General features: G+C 45.2%; 1 protein-coding gene across 4 annotated transcripts in view; it reads left to right on the plus strand.

Moving 5' to 3' along the window:
• Slc14a2 (solute carrier family 14 member 2) overlaps positions 1–18463 on the plus strand; it is a 450415-nt gene that overhangs the window by 417659 nt on the left and 14293 nt on the right. For 2 of the 4 annotated variants that reach the window (XM_023714538.1, XM_004623616.2), the window contains 5 exons: positions 990–1124; positions 1533–1582; positions 2009–2183; positions 15478–15600; positions 17724–17806. In XM_023714538.1, the coding sequence (XP_023570306.1) occupies positions 990–1124; positions 1533–1582; positions 2009–2183; positions 15478–15600; positions 17724–17806 (566 nt within the window). Of the gene's footprint in view, positions 1–989; positions 1125–1532; positions 1583–2008; positions 2184–6834; positions 7616–15477; positions 15601–17723; positions 17807–18463 lie in introns of those variants that run through there. The other 2 variants (XM_023714545.1, XM_023714548.1) reach the window with 2 other exon arrangements.

Below are 18463 nucleotides of genomic sequence, written 5' to 3' on the forward strand. Positions count from 1 at the left end.
CCATGTGGCCCAGAGCATTTAATTTTTAAATGATTTAAAGGAAAAGACTTTCCCCAAATTGGGCTGACATTTCACATTCCTCCATATATGTGTACATATGTACACACATTTGTATATGGATATGTTCTTCTCCACCATAGAGCCTCAAAATGAAATAGAGGGCTTTTGGGTAGCAGTGTGGTTTTGTTTTTTTGTTTTTGTTTTCTACATATACAAATGCTTTTCAAAGACTTTTTGTAAGCAATAACTTTATAATTTTTTTAATTAGAAATAATTTCAAATACATTAAAAAATTACAGAAGTAAATACAAATGGTATCTATTAATTCTTTACCTAGATTCACCATATTGTTCACACCCTGACTGTTAACAATAATGTCTCTCTGTCTATGCAGATCTGTGTAGGCAGAGAATCTTTCTGACTCATTTGAAACAGGATGATTAAGTTGAAAATTTTTCTTGCTAATAATGCACCTTCTGCCTGCTTAGGCAAGTGCAGGAACCGGGGTTTGATCCCCAGACACCACATGCCACACCAGCCCCACCCCCTGGGCATGCTGAGCTGGCTACTGAAACCAGGTATGGTGCTGCACACCTGTAATCCCAGCACTGGGGAAGAAAAAAAAAAAAAAAAAAAAGGCAGGATCACCATGAGTCTGAGCTGTATAGTGAGACCCTGTACCAAATATATTTTTTTTTAAATTAAAATTAAGAAAACTGCAGCTTCTCCAGCTAAAGGGCTAGGGGATGCCTGAAGTCCCTTCTAGGCTCTCTCTCACTCCAGAAGCAGTAACCTCTGGGTGAAGACTGGGGCCTGGAGACCACTGCTTCCTTCTCACTGTCAGTGCCCTAAGCCTGGGTGCCATTGGCAAAGGCTCCTATGACAGGCAGGACTGTGATGAGTGAGGTGAACTGCAGGGAGAAAGGCACCCTCAGACCTGGCGCTAGCCATGAGGTGACCTAAAATAAATGCCACACTTTGTTCCACAGCCCTAACAGTGGCCACACCCTTCGAGACTATCTACATGGGCCTCTGGGGCTACAACTGCGTCCTCTCTTGCATCGCCATCGGGGGCATGTTCTATGCCCTCACCTGGCAGACCCACCTGCTGGCCCTTGTCTGCAGTAAGTATTTGGGAAAGTGACAACCAAGTCACTCTGGCTATTCTCCACACACCACTCATGGGCTAGAACACCACCTATGTTCTAGAACAAACCCTGCTCATCCCCCAAATGAATGGGAACAAGCCAGAAATGTACAAGAAGTCCTAGCTCTATGCAAGGCCACTATAGATGTGGGAAAGTAAAACAACTAAGTACAAGCTTTAATCTCTGTTACCACAGTGTGGTAGGAGACAACTGTAAAGACAAACAATGTCAGACAAGCTGTCTAATGTCAGGGTGTGGTATAGGCCCCAAGTCTTCAGGAAAGTGCGTAGGTTCCATGGCCTTGGTCTGAGCTCTTTCAGGGTAGTGGCTGGGGGGAAGGGTAGGCTCCGGGAGGCCGAGTCTGAGGGTCCTTCTCCTCCACAGCCCTCTTCTGTGCATACATGGGAGCGGCTCTCTCCAACCTGATGGCAGTGGTAAGTTTGGATGCTCCTAAACACTCCCCTAAGTGTAGTCCCCACTTTAGATTTTCCAGACACTTGGGATTTTGGGGAAGAATTATGAATGAGTTATAGTAGCTGGTACATTCCCCAATGTTTGTGTCAAGTTTATCCAGGGTGTACCTGGAGAGCAGGGACAACTGAAGCTGTAGGACTGGATGTGGGAGAGCATCCCTAAGTGCATTTTCATCTTCAACATTAAAAGATTTTATGTACACAAAGTTATCAACACCTCAAATTTCTTGACCAACTACTCTGACATTCCAAACCCGTAACACCAATGCCTCCACTGGGAGAGGGTCCCCATCTTCAGCCCCCTCCATATCCTTACTCCAGGTCTTGAGCTCAACACAAGAGCCCAGAAACATTCTTTAGGCCGCAATGCTTTTATTTTATTTCTAGGTTGGTGTGCTGCCAGGCACCTGGGCCTTCTGCCTCTCTTCCCTTATCTTCCTGCTCCTGACAACTAACAACCCTGCCATCTACAAACTCCCACTCAGCAAGGTCACCTACCCAGAGGCCAACCGCATCTACTACCTGACAATGAGAAACCCTGAAGAAGCGAAGTCTCCCAGCGGTGACTAGCCCAGATCCTGGCCGAAACGCTCTTGCTTGGACACCTGTGGTTTCAACTCTGGGGCAATCAGCACAGCGCTTACCTTCTTTGCCTCTTCTGGCACCTGTATCGAATCAAACACACCTGTAACTCCCTCTCCTCAAGCCTGATTTTCTCTCTCTCCCAAATCTTCAAAGCTATCCATTGTGAAACATTAAAAGAAGTTGGTGATAAGATTGCCAAAGTTAGGAATAAGGAGTGTGTTTTACATGCTGTTGGCATAAACCAAAAACAGTTCTTGGGGAAGGTAAACAAGAGATGATATTCTTGGCTTGTTTAAGTAAATAATAGATGCTGTGGAATTGAAATTACTGAGTGGCTCCCAGGTAAATACGAACTTGGGCAGTGGGGAGAGCAAATCCAGGTCATGTGCTAAGGAGGAAGCCCCTGTCCCCTGTAAAACTATCATCTAATGGGCACCTGCAGCCTTACACAGAAGAGAAGAACTACACATGGATGGGATTTTAAAGTCAAAACATGGATAATTGAGACACTGGGAGCACGTGAATATGAGGAAATGAATATTCAAGTTTGCCCTTCCACTGGTAGTTACTGCCCCTTTTCCAACACTCATGATCAAAAGTCCACTTCTATATTGTCATTAAAATAAAATTCCAAATGGCTTACCCTCCCTTAACACCCCATTTCTCCAATGCTCCTTCCCCACCCTAAGGAGCTAAAGCTTCTATAATTCTTTCACTGTTTCCCTCCCGAGTGCATCAGTCCTAAAACACCTGTACTTCTCCAACCACCTCCCACTCTAAATTTTATTAAGATTATTCTTAATTTTTCTTCTTGAAATATGCTTCTTCTTTCTGCAATAATCTTTAGTTGGCCCTAACACATATACACTCTATCCTCGTCCATTTGGAGTGTACTATTTGTGCTAGGCAGGTCACCTGCTATCATTCTTTCCTCTATTCTTCACATTCCCCTGTCTCGCTACCTCTGATCTGATTCATTTATTATTTATTTAACTGTGTATCATTTTCTTTACATAATATTCCAGAAAATACAGATGCCATATTCTCTGACACTTTGTGTGTCTGTGGCTTTCTTTCGTGTAAGAAGTGAATGGCATTGTGGCTGGGTGTGGCTTGGGGGGCACTCACCCCTCTTGGCTGTCTGTAGATGCTGTTCCTTCACTTTCTGTTCTTCCATTGCTACAAATGGAAAGCCTGAGGCCAATCTCCTCCTTTTCTTTTGTGAATAATCTGTCTTTCTTTCTAGATGACTGTAAGGTGTTCTCTTCATCTTTGGGGCTCAGGAGTTTTATGAAGGTAGGCCTATGTGCCTTTTCACATCTCTCCTGCCTTTACATCTGTAAACTTGCCTTTTTCCATCTCAGAGACTTTTCATCTAACATTTGTTTTACTGTGCTTTTCTTCCACCCCTTCCATCTTCTCTCTTGGGAGCTCCCATGCCCGTGTTAGGGCTCCTTGATCTCTAATCCAAGTTGCTTATCTTCTTCACAGTTTTAATTTTTGTTCTGCTTTGGGATATTTCTTCTACTTGATCTTCCAGCCACTGATTGAGATCCCAAGAGTACCCTTTTCTTCAATTCAACAGATAAATAGAATTTTGGGGTTTAAATATAATGGATTTAGTTTTAGTTTTAGAAAATCTTTGGGTTAGGGGCCAAAACTTCCTGACATGTGTGTTCACATTATTCTTTTGTTGTTGTCTATATTCTCTTGCCTCTGAAATGAGCTAGAGGGTCTGGTAACTTTCTACCCTAAATTTCAGCCTGTTCTCTAATTCCATTATAGATGGACTTCTAGGTTGGTTCCCCAGGGCTATGTGCAGAGAAATCCTGCCTTCTGCTTGGACCTCATTCATTCATTTGTCCAGGAGACATTACCTGAAGAACTATTAATATGTTACCTGAGCCCTAGGCTTGACAATAAACCAGGAAAGAATCAGACCAGCTCTTGACTTCAAGGAATTTATTTTATGGGGTCTCACCTAGCCAGGTGAATAGTTCAACCTGAGATCGAGATGAAGCTAGTCTCTCAGATGACCTGGGCCCACTTCAGTTCACAGCGTGTTTTTGTCTTGAGGAAGTTATCTGGTTGGCTTGGCCTTCTGTTTAGGAAATGTATCGGGCATGATTTTTAAGAGTTCCAAGAGAATTTCTGTGCCTCCTCTTCTGTCTCCTATGTTGCAGTTACCTGCTGCCTAAGCATTCCCAACCATCCCTTTAACTTAAGGCTTTGAACCTCTTCAAATGTAAACAGTCCTGGGAAGCACACAGTAAGCATGACCAGTCATTTGCATCTCAGGTTGGAGGGGCCATTTCTGAGAAAAGGCTTGAGGGAAAATTCAGGGAACATACAAAGAAAATATGAACTGAACATTTTGAGGTAGTCTTTGGCAAAACAAGGCCTGCTGAGATTAGGATAAGCTGGGCGAATGAGGTCTGGAGTCCCCTTTTCCTTCTGGATGTGAGTATGAAGCTGGTTGTATTTGGCTTAAAAAGAAGTGAGAAGGCCGTGTCTGTCTGCAGCAGGAGATGACTTGTGTACTAGAAGTCAATTAAATGTTGTTCCAATGCACAGAGCAAAAGGTGGGTGTAATAAGCAGACCGATGGAGTTGGTGGAGAGAGGTGCTTCGTACCTAGGGGAGCTGCCTGAGAAATGATGCCCCATGAGACAATGGAGGCACAGGGACTGGAGTTCTGTTGAGGACAATTGCTTGGGCAAGGTGTTGGGGAGCTGAGCCGCAGGACCACTGCAGCTTCTCTGTTCCAACTCCGGCTTTCTATGACTCTGTGGTTCAGGATTCCTAAAGATGACTGAGGAAGAAGTACAGCTAGGGTGAAAAAAAAAAAAAAAGTACAAGAACATGGTCATGAAAAGAACCAAAACCATCCCACTATTACCCTTGCAGCTTTTTCTAGAGCTTGGCCAGCTAGACATTTGGTCAGTTTACCAAAACACACAGCCTGGCCATTTTAAGTACACAGACTGGACCAACAGAACTCAGCTAGGACTTGAGCTGCATTGCCCTACCTTCAGAGGGTCCCTTCAAGCCACAGTGTCCCAGCTAGCATGGTGGCCGCATCATACCCATGGGCCCTGGTTCGTGCTTCCTATAAGACTCTGAGCTTTGTTCCTTTGGGCCCTGAATGTTGTGAAGGCCTGGGGAAAGCTGTCATCTAAACCAGGCAGGGAATGGCAGTTTTAGTGCGGGCATGATTTCTCAATGATAGACTCATTTGGCAAATTTAAAGCATTTATATGAGGTTACTGTTATCATCATCATCATCATCAGCAGCAGCAGCAGCAGCAGCAGCCTAGGCTCCCTACCTTTAGCCATTCAGAGAATTCAGAGGGAACTAGAAAGTCCAAGGCCAGGAACAGGAACAATGCTCAGCGGTACAGCACCTCCCTGGCAAGTGCAAGATTCTGAGTTCAATCACTGGTACCAAAAAAAAGAAACCAAGCAATTCCTAGTCCCCCAAGAGTCCTTAGCTCTCTGTGCATTGATGAGCAGGAGCCCCAGCCCCTCCTACAGCTGCCGAAGCAGAGTGTGGCAGAGGATGCCGCACCTTAGAGAATAGCCAGCGCCTGCTTACATTTATTCCTTGTACACTGGGGCCTCTGACATCCTGGTGCTTAGCTCTGTCATCCCTCCTCTACAAGGCTGGAAATAAAGGAAGTCTACTCATTCTTCTGATTAACTAAACAGGAAGATCCACAGTCATAAACAGATCTCTTGAAGAATCCTTAATACTCAAGCTCTGGCCTGTGGTGGGACCTGCAGCATAGGATTTCATCTTGGCCTTTTACTTTCCAAGGCCACACCTTCAGTCTGCCCCACTCCAGCATGTATGTCTGATGCTATCTTCTAACAACTGTGGTTCTGTTTAACTCACGGACACACTGGACTTTAGGTACTTCTTTGAAGGTGGTCACTCCTTTCTTTCCAACTCGGTTCCATATTGTTTGCAAGTAGCACTTCCCTATTGTGTCAGGGCTCATCTACTGATGCTCAGAGAGCTGGAGTGAGTGCACCACAAGGATTCAAGAGCTCTAGAGAGAGGCCAGAGGTAGAGGGCAAGGGACAGGCACCCAGGGCTGAGCCAGTGGGCTAATTGGTGGGAGGACAAAGAAGAGTGTTCAGGCTCAGCCCCAAGCCTTGGCCCTGTGCTAGCAACATCCAGGGAAGTCCCTGTGCTGGGCACCCATCTGCTCCCCACACACTGCCCGCCTCTCCCTGGAATTCTGGGGAAGGGGGAGAGGATCCTTCCGCCCCCTTTGTTTGCTTTTCTTCCTCAGAAGTTTCTTCCTGTTCAGGACCCCTCTTCCACAGCTCTAAAACACCTGGTGCGGTGGGAAGGGGACCTTTGACGTCAGTGGGGGCAACTGTCTACTCAGGTGTAGCTAATTTCCTCTGTGTGAGGCTTTGTTTCTGATCCTGGGTAGGCCACCATTCTCCACCCCTGAGTGTAGGTTGGGGGTGAAGGTGGTACACAAATGTAGAGGTTGATGACCCATCATACTCGTGAAGCCAAGCAAAACATGTTTGGATTGCCACCCCCACAAACTCTAGCCCACCGCACCTGTGGCCTCATGGGACTTGAAAGCGCCAGAGTCCCTAATATATAGACTCAGAACACGTTCTGAACACAAGGGTTAGGTCATTCTCTTCTGGATCTGAGATCCCAGTGGGCCAGGACCCCAGTCAGAGAGAGCTAAGAGGCAAGATTTGGAAATCTCCACAGAACACGAAAGACAACATCTAGCATTAGGCTGTGCAATGCCTTCCATCGAGCCACTGATGGAAACACTGCTCCCCAGCCTGCACCCTGTCTGTACCAGGAATTAAGGCAGCTTATTGAGGTTGGAGGCAAATTGGCCCCCTGAGGAGACAACACTTAAATAATTGCTTTCAACGCAAATGCTGGCACTAGAATTCTAATGAGAAGAAGTCACGCAGGAGAGACAACAGGAAAGCTACTGGGCAGTCTACCCTTGAAAGCAAAGCTGCCTGGCCCACCCGAGTGGGAAGCCATGGTAGCAGGAGCTTATCTTCCCCTAAGAGATTAGAAAATAGTCATTTGACAGGAAGGTGGAAGGCAGAGTAGAAGACCTCAAAAAGGGGACATTTATTTCTCTAGTCCCTCTTCCTCCTCCATGGTACTCTTCCTCCAATGGCACATGTGTGCCGGGTATGGGATTAGGGAACATAAATTTGGAAATTTATGGAAAGTGAACAAGAGGATCAATAGGCAGGAGGTGTCAGGGAAATGAGAGAGTTCAGGCTTAGAAGAAATCACTGAGCCTGGAGTTGAGGACCAGAGACACCACCCAGCTGGAAAGAAGCTTCCTCCCCATTCCTGATGGTCTAGAGTCCTCCAGCCCTGTGCAGTCGATCGGAAGGAACCCAGGTAAGTGGAGCTTCGGGACAGAAGCAAGCCAAATAGACACCAAGGCAACAGGGCCATCTGGCTCGTCAGTGGGAAAGTTATTTGTTCTTCAATTGAGCTGTAACTGGGGAGCACAGTTGCAGGATGGGAAACTCACTAAGTAATCTAGAAAGAATCTAGATCCTGGAAGCTTTGAGTCAGAAAGACTCTTAAATATTTATAGTCTAAACCCTATGTTTTATAGATGAAGAAACTACAGCTTAATACAGAGACTTAACCCAGGTGATAAAAGATGCTGGGCAAGATCCCAGGCATCCTAAAGAACAACCCTGTTTGAGTTCTCCTTTCTCTATCACCAGTAAGCCTTCAAACTCCCTTCCCTACCTCACCTGTCCACCAGGTGAGCCTTCTAAAGAGTCATCATCTTTTCTACAATTTTGCAACCCACAGCTCTGACATCAGTATTGTTCTCATGACAACATTATGTTGTGCTGAGCTTTGGGATGCAATCTCTGGATAACGGGGCGGAGCTGAAACTCCCAGCTGACAAGTCACTCATTGCTGATGCCAGGGCCCAAGTATCTGCTCTAGGCTCCTTGCCCCTTCCTCTGGTCCTGTACCCATTTTGCAAACATGCCAATAGACCTAGACCATGCAGTCTCCACAAAGATCTTAGCACCCTGCTCCCCTACAGTCCTCGGTGGCCCATCTTACCATATCCATCTTAGATGACCACAGCCTTATTCTGTGTGATTATAAAAAGGGAATGTTTCTGGAAGACAGATAGCCAGGTCATAAAAATAACATGTGAGCACACTGGAGCTATCGGATCAGAGAACAGACAGCCTTTATAAGGTCTGCAATCTCCTCCAAAACTGGCACCAAAGGATATGAGCATTTGAAAACTTACTAAGGAAAAGCCATCCTTATCTTTGTGTGTGTGCCTACTGTCAATCCTTTATTTCAAAAGTATACAAAATCATACCCTTCTGTAAGGGTCGAGGGGGAAGACAACTTTACTTACAATGCTGACTCTGGTTGTAATTTGTTTTCCAGAGTATTGTGTTAAAAAGGATTCTGTTATTGTAGCTAAACTTATTAGAAAACAATTCTAGGGCCAATTAGTGATATACCCCACAGGTAATGAGGAAGAAGGGCATGGAGATATTGCCTCAAGAGAAAAATCCAGGATATAGTCACTCAGATCTGCCTTTGACCTTTTAGTACGTATCACAAATGTGATGATATACAGGTTTTTTTTTCTATTTTGTAATTTTTGTTTCCTTTGGGGATAGGAAATAACTTGGAACTTTTTTACTTTAAAAAATCATGGACCCATTGATACCATTTGAAAGGCACCAACTATCTGTAAAACATCCATATTGAGGAACAAAGGATCACATCAGGGGGCCAAAACCTAGCTCCCTAACTAGGAACTGACTAGCCAGGCGACCTCAGGGAAGCTACTGCTGCTCTCTGGGTCTTGGTCTCCTTCTGCTTCTGCTAAGTACTCAATGTCCAGACTCAGTGGCCATTCCAGGTAGTTTCAGTACATTGGAAAATATTTATTGAGTACTTTTCAAGTGCATTATAACTATCAATATAAAATTCCACTATGGCCTAAACCTCAAGCCTGTCATCCAGAGTACTTCCCACAAATGCAGTGGGATTCAAAAATTGCATTGGTCCATATGGTCAAATAAGTCGAGGATGGCTTTATAGAAGTAGAATGCAGATCAAACAATGAAGTGTAGATGAGACTTAGACAGGAAGAAGGACAGAGGAAGGACAAAGAACCAGTGAAAAAGCCATAGTGCCACGGCAGGACATGTGTTGGAAGGACAAGGACAAGGATGATGAAGCGAAGTGTGCTGTGGAAACACCTTGAAAGTCAGGTGGAGGGGTTGGAGCATTATATTCTTGGCCAAAGGGAGTAAGAGACTGAGGTAAAGATACAGTTGAATAAAGGATTAAAAGAAGAATGACCAAAATCAAAGAGACTAAAAACAGACAATGGGATTCTGAAGATGTGGGGTGTTAACAATGGAAAAAGACTGAAAAGTTAGCCTGGACAAAATGGATCAGGTGTTGCCCTGGTTGCAAAGAAGACCCTCTGGCCTTTGGACTCTCTTTTATCCCATTTATGAGGTTATAATGAGGTTAAATAACTTATCAATTCATTTATGCTTATTAATATCTCCCCTGTGGGATAAGCCAAAAATACCAAAAGAAGCGAAGAATGAGAGAGTGTATCGGCCAACTAGTGAGCTGTGTAAGGAGAAGAGGGTTTGAAGCATTGACTAGGAGGAGGAATCTCATTTATTTCAGGGTTACAGCGAGTCACAACCTACATTTTTAATAATAATTGGCTAATTGATTAAGAAGCTGGTATTTCCAAGTAATTTATCTCTAGGTGCTCCTGTGGGTCAGCTCTTCCTCTTTACATCATCTGTCTCTCAGCCCACCTTCCAGTCCAGTTATATATGAAAAGTACAGGAAGAGTTGAGGATTTTCCTTAAGGGAACCATAGTTAAAAAGAACAGGATTCTATAATATCTAATTAGGTCATTGCATTCAAAAACAGAGTTGAATTGATAGAAGAAAACAAAAGAACTGTTACTATAAGACTTAGCAAAATAAATCATAGACCACAAAGCAAGAGACAGAGCAGACCTATGTGCTATCTGCTGTTGGCTCTGCCAGCAGCAACGTAACCATGCCCAAATCACTCCGTATCTTAGGCCTTGGTTTCCATAGGTAAAATGAGAAGGCCAGAATGGAGAGGCTCAAAAGCTTTTCCAATTCAACATTCAAGGTTTGTGATAGTTTATAGGATGATCTTTAAAAGTTTCAACAAAACACAACCTTGCAGAAAACATGGGCCACCCATGTACCTCCCACAAGCACCCATACACATACACACACATATTTACACACACAGAGTGTAGCCCTAGAAATTACAAGTCCTGGTACAAAGCTTCCACTTAAGGAAAGACCCAAACTATGGCCAAAGCATAATCATATAAAACAGGTTGTAGAAAAAAATCAAATTATATACAATGTTCCATTTCATAAGAGAAAAGACATTCTGGTGTTGCAACTAGGACAGTGCCTCTGTGTGTGTGTGTGTGTGTGTGTGTGTGTGTGTGTGTGTGTGTGTCCACAGTTGCCAGGCCAGAGCTTCAGGGCCCAGAAAGGCGAGAGGGATGACAAATGTGTCTTCACAGTAGATTCAAATGCTCCATGTGTTGAACCTTGTGAGTGACATATGGACAGCATCCATTCTTGCTACTAATGATTTGAATGGTTGTCATTTTTTATACATTAAAAACCAATAAAGGACCTGAGTCCTTTGGGATCACGATGCCCCCAGAAAAGAAGCTATGCACAAATCCTTATGACTCAGAGCTGCTCTTAGTTCCTGAATCAATGGGAAGGACTCACCACTGGACTCTTGCCTGCTAAAACACAGGACAACAGCGATCCTCAAAGGCAGGAACCATGCCCCTGAGATCATCCTGAGTGGCCCCCAGCACAAAGCTGCGTGCACTACAACACTGAACAAGTCTTGTTAGGGAAAAGGCAAGCAGTAGGTCCTACACCAGCCAGACATGCTGGGGAATCACTAAGCTATAGACCCACAGGCGGCCGAGGATAGGGCTGCTTTTATCTTTCATTTTATTTTGTCCCTTTTTTTTGTAGAAAGGACAAGAGTTTATCTGGTTTAAAAAACACGGTCAAGAGGAACAGCAGGCACGTTTCTAAGAGGGGATTTACATGGTTAAGCTGAGAAATTTAGGCTTTCATAAATGCTTAAATATGTAGAAAAAAGATCAAGGCAGCAAATGAGATTATTTAAAGAATGAGGACAGAGCTTCTTAGCTGCAATCACAGAACACACCTAGCTGTGTCGAGACAGCAATGCCCTTGGCAATCCAGGTGCGGGGGGGGGGGGGGGGGGGATGGTAACCAGAGCTCCTGGGCCCAGCATCTGTTGATTGCGCCACGCCACACAAGTGCTGGTTTCTATGCGTGCCTGATACTGTGAGAGATGAGAGAGTACTGAGTGCTTGCTGTGAGCACAGTGCTCTTGGGCTACAGAAGGCCCAATCCATCTTCTCCAAGCAGATTAGGGCTTTACAGGCAGGTGGAATTCACCAATATAATAGCTGGTAACTAAAACAAATCATCAATCCACTCCTCTATCTTCAACAGTCTGTTTTCTCCTCTCTCATCAACAGAGTTATTCCAGCTACTCTTAGAGAACTTCTGGGTTCCTGGTTGGTGGTCACAGATGGCCAACTCTTTATCACCATCTACAGACTTCCACTGTTTTATCCAAGTAATACTTGAAATAATCAACCTTCACCCTGCAGCTTTCAAAACCAGACAAAACTCAGTTAGCACTTGAATCCACCTAGGAAAGCCCCTTACCACTACTTCAATATTTACCAAGGATCTAACATTTACCATAAGATATTTATTTTTTAAGGTACTTCATACCTTGGAATACCCAATGGCTTTGTTTGTTACACCATTCAGAAATTAAAATTTGTAGGATAATCCACCCTTCGTTAATTTATTCAACAAACTTCTGAGTGTCTACAACATACCAGACACATGATAGGTGCTGGGGGTGTCAAGAGAAATTAATGTAATCCTGGTTGTCAAGAATATCACCAGTCAAAGACACATAATTAACTCTCAGCTGGGTGAGAGTCAATTTGGGTAGGTATAAAATAGCAGGTGTCTGTCCCCTAAGGATAAAGAGCCATCCTGCCTGGAGCAGAGGGGCCAGCACCATCAGATGGAAGCGTCCTCCCTAAGGAGCTGCCTGATGTGTGAGCACTGCAAAATTACTTTCCAGAGAATGTTGCAAGCATTATCTCATTTTATTACAACTCAAGAAAGAAATGGCAGGTATCCCTCTGAGATACCTGCCATCATTTACAGATTGGGTTTGTAGGGTTAGCCCTACAGAGTCTGGAAATTTCTTCCCAGGAGGGCTGCATGCTTGCAATTGAAGAAACCCTCCATGAGTTTACATGACTTGTGAAATGTCAGGCAAAAATTAGTGACTTCTAGTTCCCAGCCAATGTTATTGTTTTCTTTCTTTCCCACCACATCAACAGTATATCTCATTTCTAGAACATTTGATGGGCATGTTCATAATATCCTTAAAATTGGCTTTATCTTTTATGAAAGTCTTGAGAATTTGTCCCAGAGGCCAGTAGTAAATTGTTATGCTACCACCTTCACTCTAAGATTTTCCCATAGCCTTGGGAAGTTGGTTATTTTATCTCCAATCTGCTTATGGGATCTGCTCCCATCTCTCATTGTCAGCTCTCCACTAGCACAGCGTGAGGGGCTGCGGCCTTCCCTGATGGATCTGTAGCCCAGTTTTCCAGCATTGATCATGGGAGAAAGGTGATTCTTATTTTTGGTTTTCATGGCAGGCCACTGACTGTAGGGATGCTTAGAAATATATAGTCATGCTTCACTTTCCTGAGCTGCGAATAACACAGAATCTGGACTACTAGGTATGAACGATACAAGAGAGGCTGGTGCACTGGTCTTCTGCAGCCATCTATCAGCCCTGCCAGATGGATGGGCTCAGTCTTGCCCAGAAATCTCCTGCTTCCCCACTGAGACCTCATCGGCACACCCAGGTCTCTCTACCTCTGTTTCTATGGCTATCACAGCTTGAAAAAAATCTAGGCTATCTTAACAACCAGGAACTTCACTTTTTTGCATTTCCAGAAGTTCCTGATAAATGTTTCCTTCAGGCTTTAAACCAAAGCACCCTCTTCATATATATCAAAGCTAACCAAGTATGATGAATGGCATTTGCTGTGGCCTTCAATATCTAGGACCAGGTCCCATGCTAAATAAATAAATAAGCCTCTTTCATGCAATCAACAGGTTCACAGTGTACAGTTCAGTGGAAAGAGCCATAGATTGACAAGAGATCCAAAGCAGTTCCTAGGTTTGCTATGATTAGTAAGCTGTGTATCTCTGTGAGTTGATTTCTCCAGATGAAGGAGGGAGACTGTGATCTTGAGGCTTCCATCCAGTTCAGAGTTTATGACTCTAAGGTCAAAATACAGCCCTGCCAAGGGGAAAGCTGGGGTGAATGGCACTTGGCATGTGAGGAATGAGATGTAATGGTCCCCAGAAGTGCCTTTCCAGCCAGGCAGACGGCAGCAGAGTCCTCTGGCTAGTACTGGGGTTGAGCACTGTGGAAGAATGCAGATGGGGCATGCTTTGGCTCCAGTTCTGCAGAGCGGCACAGGGAAAGCTAAAGCTCCAGGAGCCTCTGCAGTGCAGAGTTCACAGACATTTCCCAGCCTTGGGTGACTCAGTGCAAGTCCATGGACAGAATTCCAAAGCAGTAGCTACTTTTCCACCTGAGCCTGAGGGAACGGACAGGGTCATTCCTCCCTTCCAGTCTGAATGAGTAGACAAGACTTCTTTCATTGCACATGCGTGCCCCCCACCCAGACTCTCAGCATGTTGGCCCCACCAATAATACTCCGAGCTGTGTTAAACTTGTCTCTACATAAGCAGTGTGATCTATGCCAATCTTTGCAAACTGTAATGTGCACACAAATCAGCAAGAGATCTTGTTAAAAATCAGTGGGTTTGGGTGGAAGCCTGAGATTCTGTATTCCTACCTAGCTCCCTAGTAACAACCATACAGCTATACTAACAGCACCAGATTCTGAGTAGAAAGGTGCAGAAAAGTAATTGGACCCTGAGAGGCCATGGCCCCTGCTAGCAGAATTCCACAGAACTCATACTGGACTCAGATTCTCATCTTTTGGTGCCCACCTGGCCCAAGTCCAGGTACTGTGTGCTAGGCAAAGTGAGTAAACCTAGAGAGTGTGCGAGTATAAACTTGGAGTGTTTTCCACTATTCCTGGCAGCTGCTGGACCTCCGACTCCAGAGTGTGCTAGAATGCCAGTGTTAGACGAGCATGCCCTAGAGACCACCAAAGGCTCCTCTTAATAGACAAACCTTGCATGGGTCTAAGAGTGTGCACTTTAATAAGCCACACAGGGGACATGCTGCTGTCCTTCCTAGACTATACCTTGAGAAATCTTGTTTAGAGTGGCAAGGGTGATCTCCTCCCCATAGTGTAGAAATTGAAAACGATATGCTGCAGAAGAGGGTTTCTCACACAAAATGTATTCAAGATACTTAGTTCTCTCTAGATAGGTACTTGTCAGATTTTAATATACACAGAGCTCCCCTGGGGAAACTTGTTGAAATATAGTTTCTGATTCCATCGGTCTTGGGCTAGACTGAGATTATATATTTCTAACAAGTTCCCAGAGGAGACTATTGCTGGTCCAAGGATCAAACAGGAAGCAGCAAAAACATATAACAATAATGCTAAGCCCAAGCTGCACCTGAGAGCCATCCTTTAAAAACCAGAGGCACTGAGAACTTTAATCTTCCTCATTGGTCTGGAGTAAGCCTTAGGCTCTTAAAAAAAAAAAAAAAAAAAAAAAAAAAACCCTGATATACATCTGGCTTTCAAACTCCCTACTACAAGTAGCACTCAAGGTGTGGCCGTCATCAGCTCAGGATCAGCTTGTTCTGAACAGCCCACAGTGTGCTCCAGTGGATCCTCAGCTGGCTCAGCCACCTCTGGACATGGTGGAGTTAAGTTCCTGCAGGGTAAGGAAGAATAAATAGTAGTAGGAGAAAGGGAGCACCTGAGTGTTTTATACAGTGACATGCAGTCACTCCTGAAACATCAGGCTGCACTGTTCTCTCCTTTCCAGCTTCTGGGGGTGGGTTTGCTTCTGGCTTTGCTTGGCTCTCAGGGGTGTGGACCAAGTAGGACACTGACCCATCTCTTCTTGTTCCCCGTTAGGCGGTGGTGAAGAGAACCCCCGTACGGTGGGCCAGAAGGCAGAGGAGGGTACAGAGGCTGTGCTCCCCAGGCGCAGGAGTGTGTTCCACATCGAGTGGTCATCTGTTCGGAGGAGGAGCAAAGGTGTGCATGTCCTGCTCCCAGTCATCCTGGCTTCACGCTTTATCAGAGACAAGAGCATCCTTGCGTCCTTGTCTCTGATAAAACAAAGCCAATGGCCTGTAGCTACTCCATAGGGAGGTGGGAACACCCAGAGGGGCAAGTGCATTCTTCTCAAGCCTACCTGCTGGCCACAGCGACAGCTTTCTTGTATCTGAACACACCCTGCCTAAGGCCGGGGAGCAGGCTGGGACAGGCGGTGAACAAAGAGGGTAGTGTCAGCTTGGTTGCATGTGGGAATCACCCAGATCCCATACCCAAAGACTCTTAATTCATTTGGGAGCAGCCTGGATGGAAGGCAGGATCTTTTAGAGCTGTTCATGAGATTCCAGCTTGCCACTAAGTCAAAAACCATCAGTCAGGGAAGTTGCATATGAATAGTTCTCTCCCAAGGCAATGTGAGTAGGAACACATACAGAAGAAGGGTGTGAAGGGGACTCCCACAGGCCAGCAGAGGCTCCAGAGGGCAGCTACAGCTGAGCAGGTGAGGTAGCCAGGAACTCGGCCTTGGAGGCTGGGGTCAGGTTCTGGTGCACAGGAAGGAGTCTGGGGGTGGGGGGTCTGCCCCCTCAGCTGCAGGTGGGACCAGCTTGTGAAGAGACAGGAGAGCGAGCCAGCCTAATCCCTCCCCAGACCTGAGAAGGGAGCAGAACTCCCCAGACCCAGACCCACACAGCTGGCCAGAGGCACCGCAAGGGCTACAACTGGCTCCCAGGCTAGAGTCCTCTCCCATGGTGGCCCCTCAGAAGATGCACTGGCAACTTCTCCCTCCAGTTCATCTCCTATCACTCAGACTGAATGTCAGGCAAGACAGAGCAATAGCGTGGAGTGGCTACAGGAACGCATAGGCAGAGACACTGCAGTGACCTCAAGGACCCCTCGGACCCAAGAGTCGGCTTTTGGTTGGCTCCCACGTTGTGGAAGAGAGCACGGCTTGCCTTAAAAGGTCAATATCCACCTCTCACGAGTGGCGAGGGGGGGAAGCAGGTGGAATAAAGCCTCATAGAAAAGAGGCAGCAGGGGAAGGGCCAGGAGAAGAGCTGCTGGGGAGGGGAGCGCCAGCCAGTAGGAGCGGTCAGTCAGCAGGTCACAATGCTGGCCTTTGAGCGAGAGGACTCTTCCCTGCCTCCTAGTCTTCATTTGGAAACAAATTAAGTTTCCAAAATTAATTTGTTTTGCCTACATACTATAATTCCACAGCCATACGGGAATTTGAAACCCCTGCTCTTACAAAAATGACAGCGCGATAACTCTGGAGCACTCCTTCTGGTGCTTGGATGGGACTGGAGTAGAAGGCAGACAGACAGGGAGCAGCCAATTCAGTCCAGCCCAGCCAGCTATTCTCACATTTAACCACCAGAGGGAACCAGAGCACCCAGCCCGGAGCCCGCTCTTTTGCAATGCATAAAGCCCTACTTAAATCTGTCATTTTTGAAAATAAATTATGCTACATAGCATAATTTATAATTAAAATGTGTTTGTGGGTAATTTCAAGAGTTTTAAGGATGTAAAAGACATGCAAAACTCTTGTTTAAGTAACTACATGTGTATCACTTGTCCTGTTTTAACCAGCAGTTGGTATTAAAATGCCTAAAATCTAGAGACGTACATAAAAAGATTGCGAGAAAAAGTTCAAATCCCAAATAGCCTAATGTGGATCCAACTGAAGAGAGTCAAAGGCAAGTTCAGTCCCAGACCCTAGCGCTCAGGAAATCACCACGTCAGGAGCCACAGTGTCTGAATTTCCCTCTTCGTGCACCTACAAATTCTCCAGGTAGTGTAGAAGAGAGAAACATCAGGGAGCACAGGCAAGTCAGCATCCCTCTGGGCTACTGCTTCCTCATCTAAAAAATATAGGGCTTCTTACTTAAGGATCAATGGAGCAGCTGAACTCTATATTCTTTGTTAAATGTCCTATTTCCATGGTGATTTCCATACTCAGGGTGGGCCCCTGAGCAAAGGAAACTTTGAGCTACGAGACTCCAGGCCTTGGGAAATACCAAGCAGACTAACCCCAGCCCAGCAGGAAGTTATTGCTAAGGTGCCGAAATACAGGCTGTGAACTGATGACTCTCTTCTAATTCCAGTGTTCGGAAAAGGCGAAAGCCAGGAGAGGCAGACCAAAGAGCCTTTTCCCTATCTGTACCAGAAGCCAACCGTGGAGCTGCTGGTGAGTATGGAGTTGCTGAGTGAGGGACAGCACTCTGGCCACATCAGATGAGGTAACTGAGATCTATGAAGGAGGCTGGTCCACGGAGAACTTTTGATGAATGTGTATTTTCAGAAATGTAATTGCTAGATTAAAATGCCTCTTCTTCACAGTTTAGTTTGTGAACTTTCATATTCCCCCTTCATTTGAAATATTATTTGAATAATTATTTGAATTATTATCAGTGCTTGATAATAATAATAATCAAGCACTTAGGAAATAAGATCATGCCAGTTTCAGAAAGCAGAATCTTTACATGTTCGATTTCACATCATTGTGTTTATGGTTAAATTTTAAAAACTAGTCATGTCGTAGGGACAACAGTTTCTTCTAGAAAACTATATAGTACAGTGCAAGTAATGGTTTTTGAAGCAGACATCTAAAAGCTAAGTACAGTAGTGTGTGCCTGTGATCCCACTACTCAAGAAACAGAGACAGAAAGAGCATGGGTTGAAGGCCAACTGGGCAACTTAGCAAACCAAATAAAAAGGGCTGGAGACCGAACTCAGTAGAAGTGCTTCCCTAGTTTAAGCACAGCCATTGGCTGAATCCTCAGTACAGAGAGAGAGAGAGAGAGAGAGAGAGAGAGAGAGAGAGAGAGAGAGAGAGAGAGAGAGA

Source organism: Octodon degus, unplaced genomic scaffold (genome assembly GCF_000260255.1).
Source record: "Octodon degus isolate 3935 unplaced genomic scaffold, OctDeg1.0 scaffold00003, whole genome shotgun sequence".
NCBI lineage: Eukaryota > Metazoa > Chordata > Mammalia > Rodentia > Octodontidae > Octodon > Octodon degus.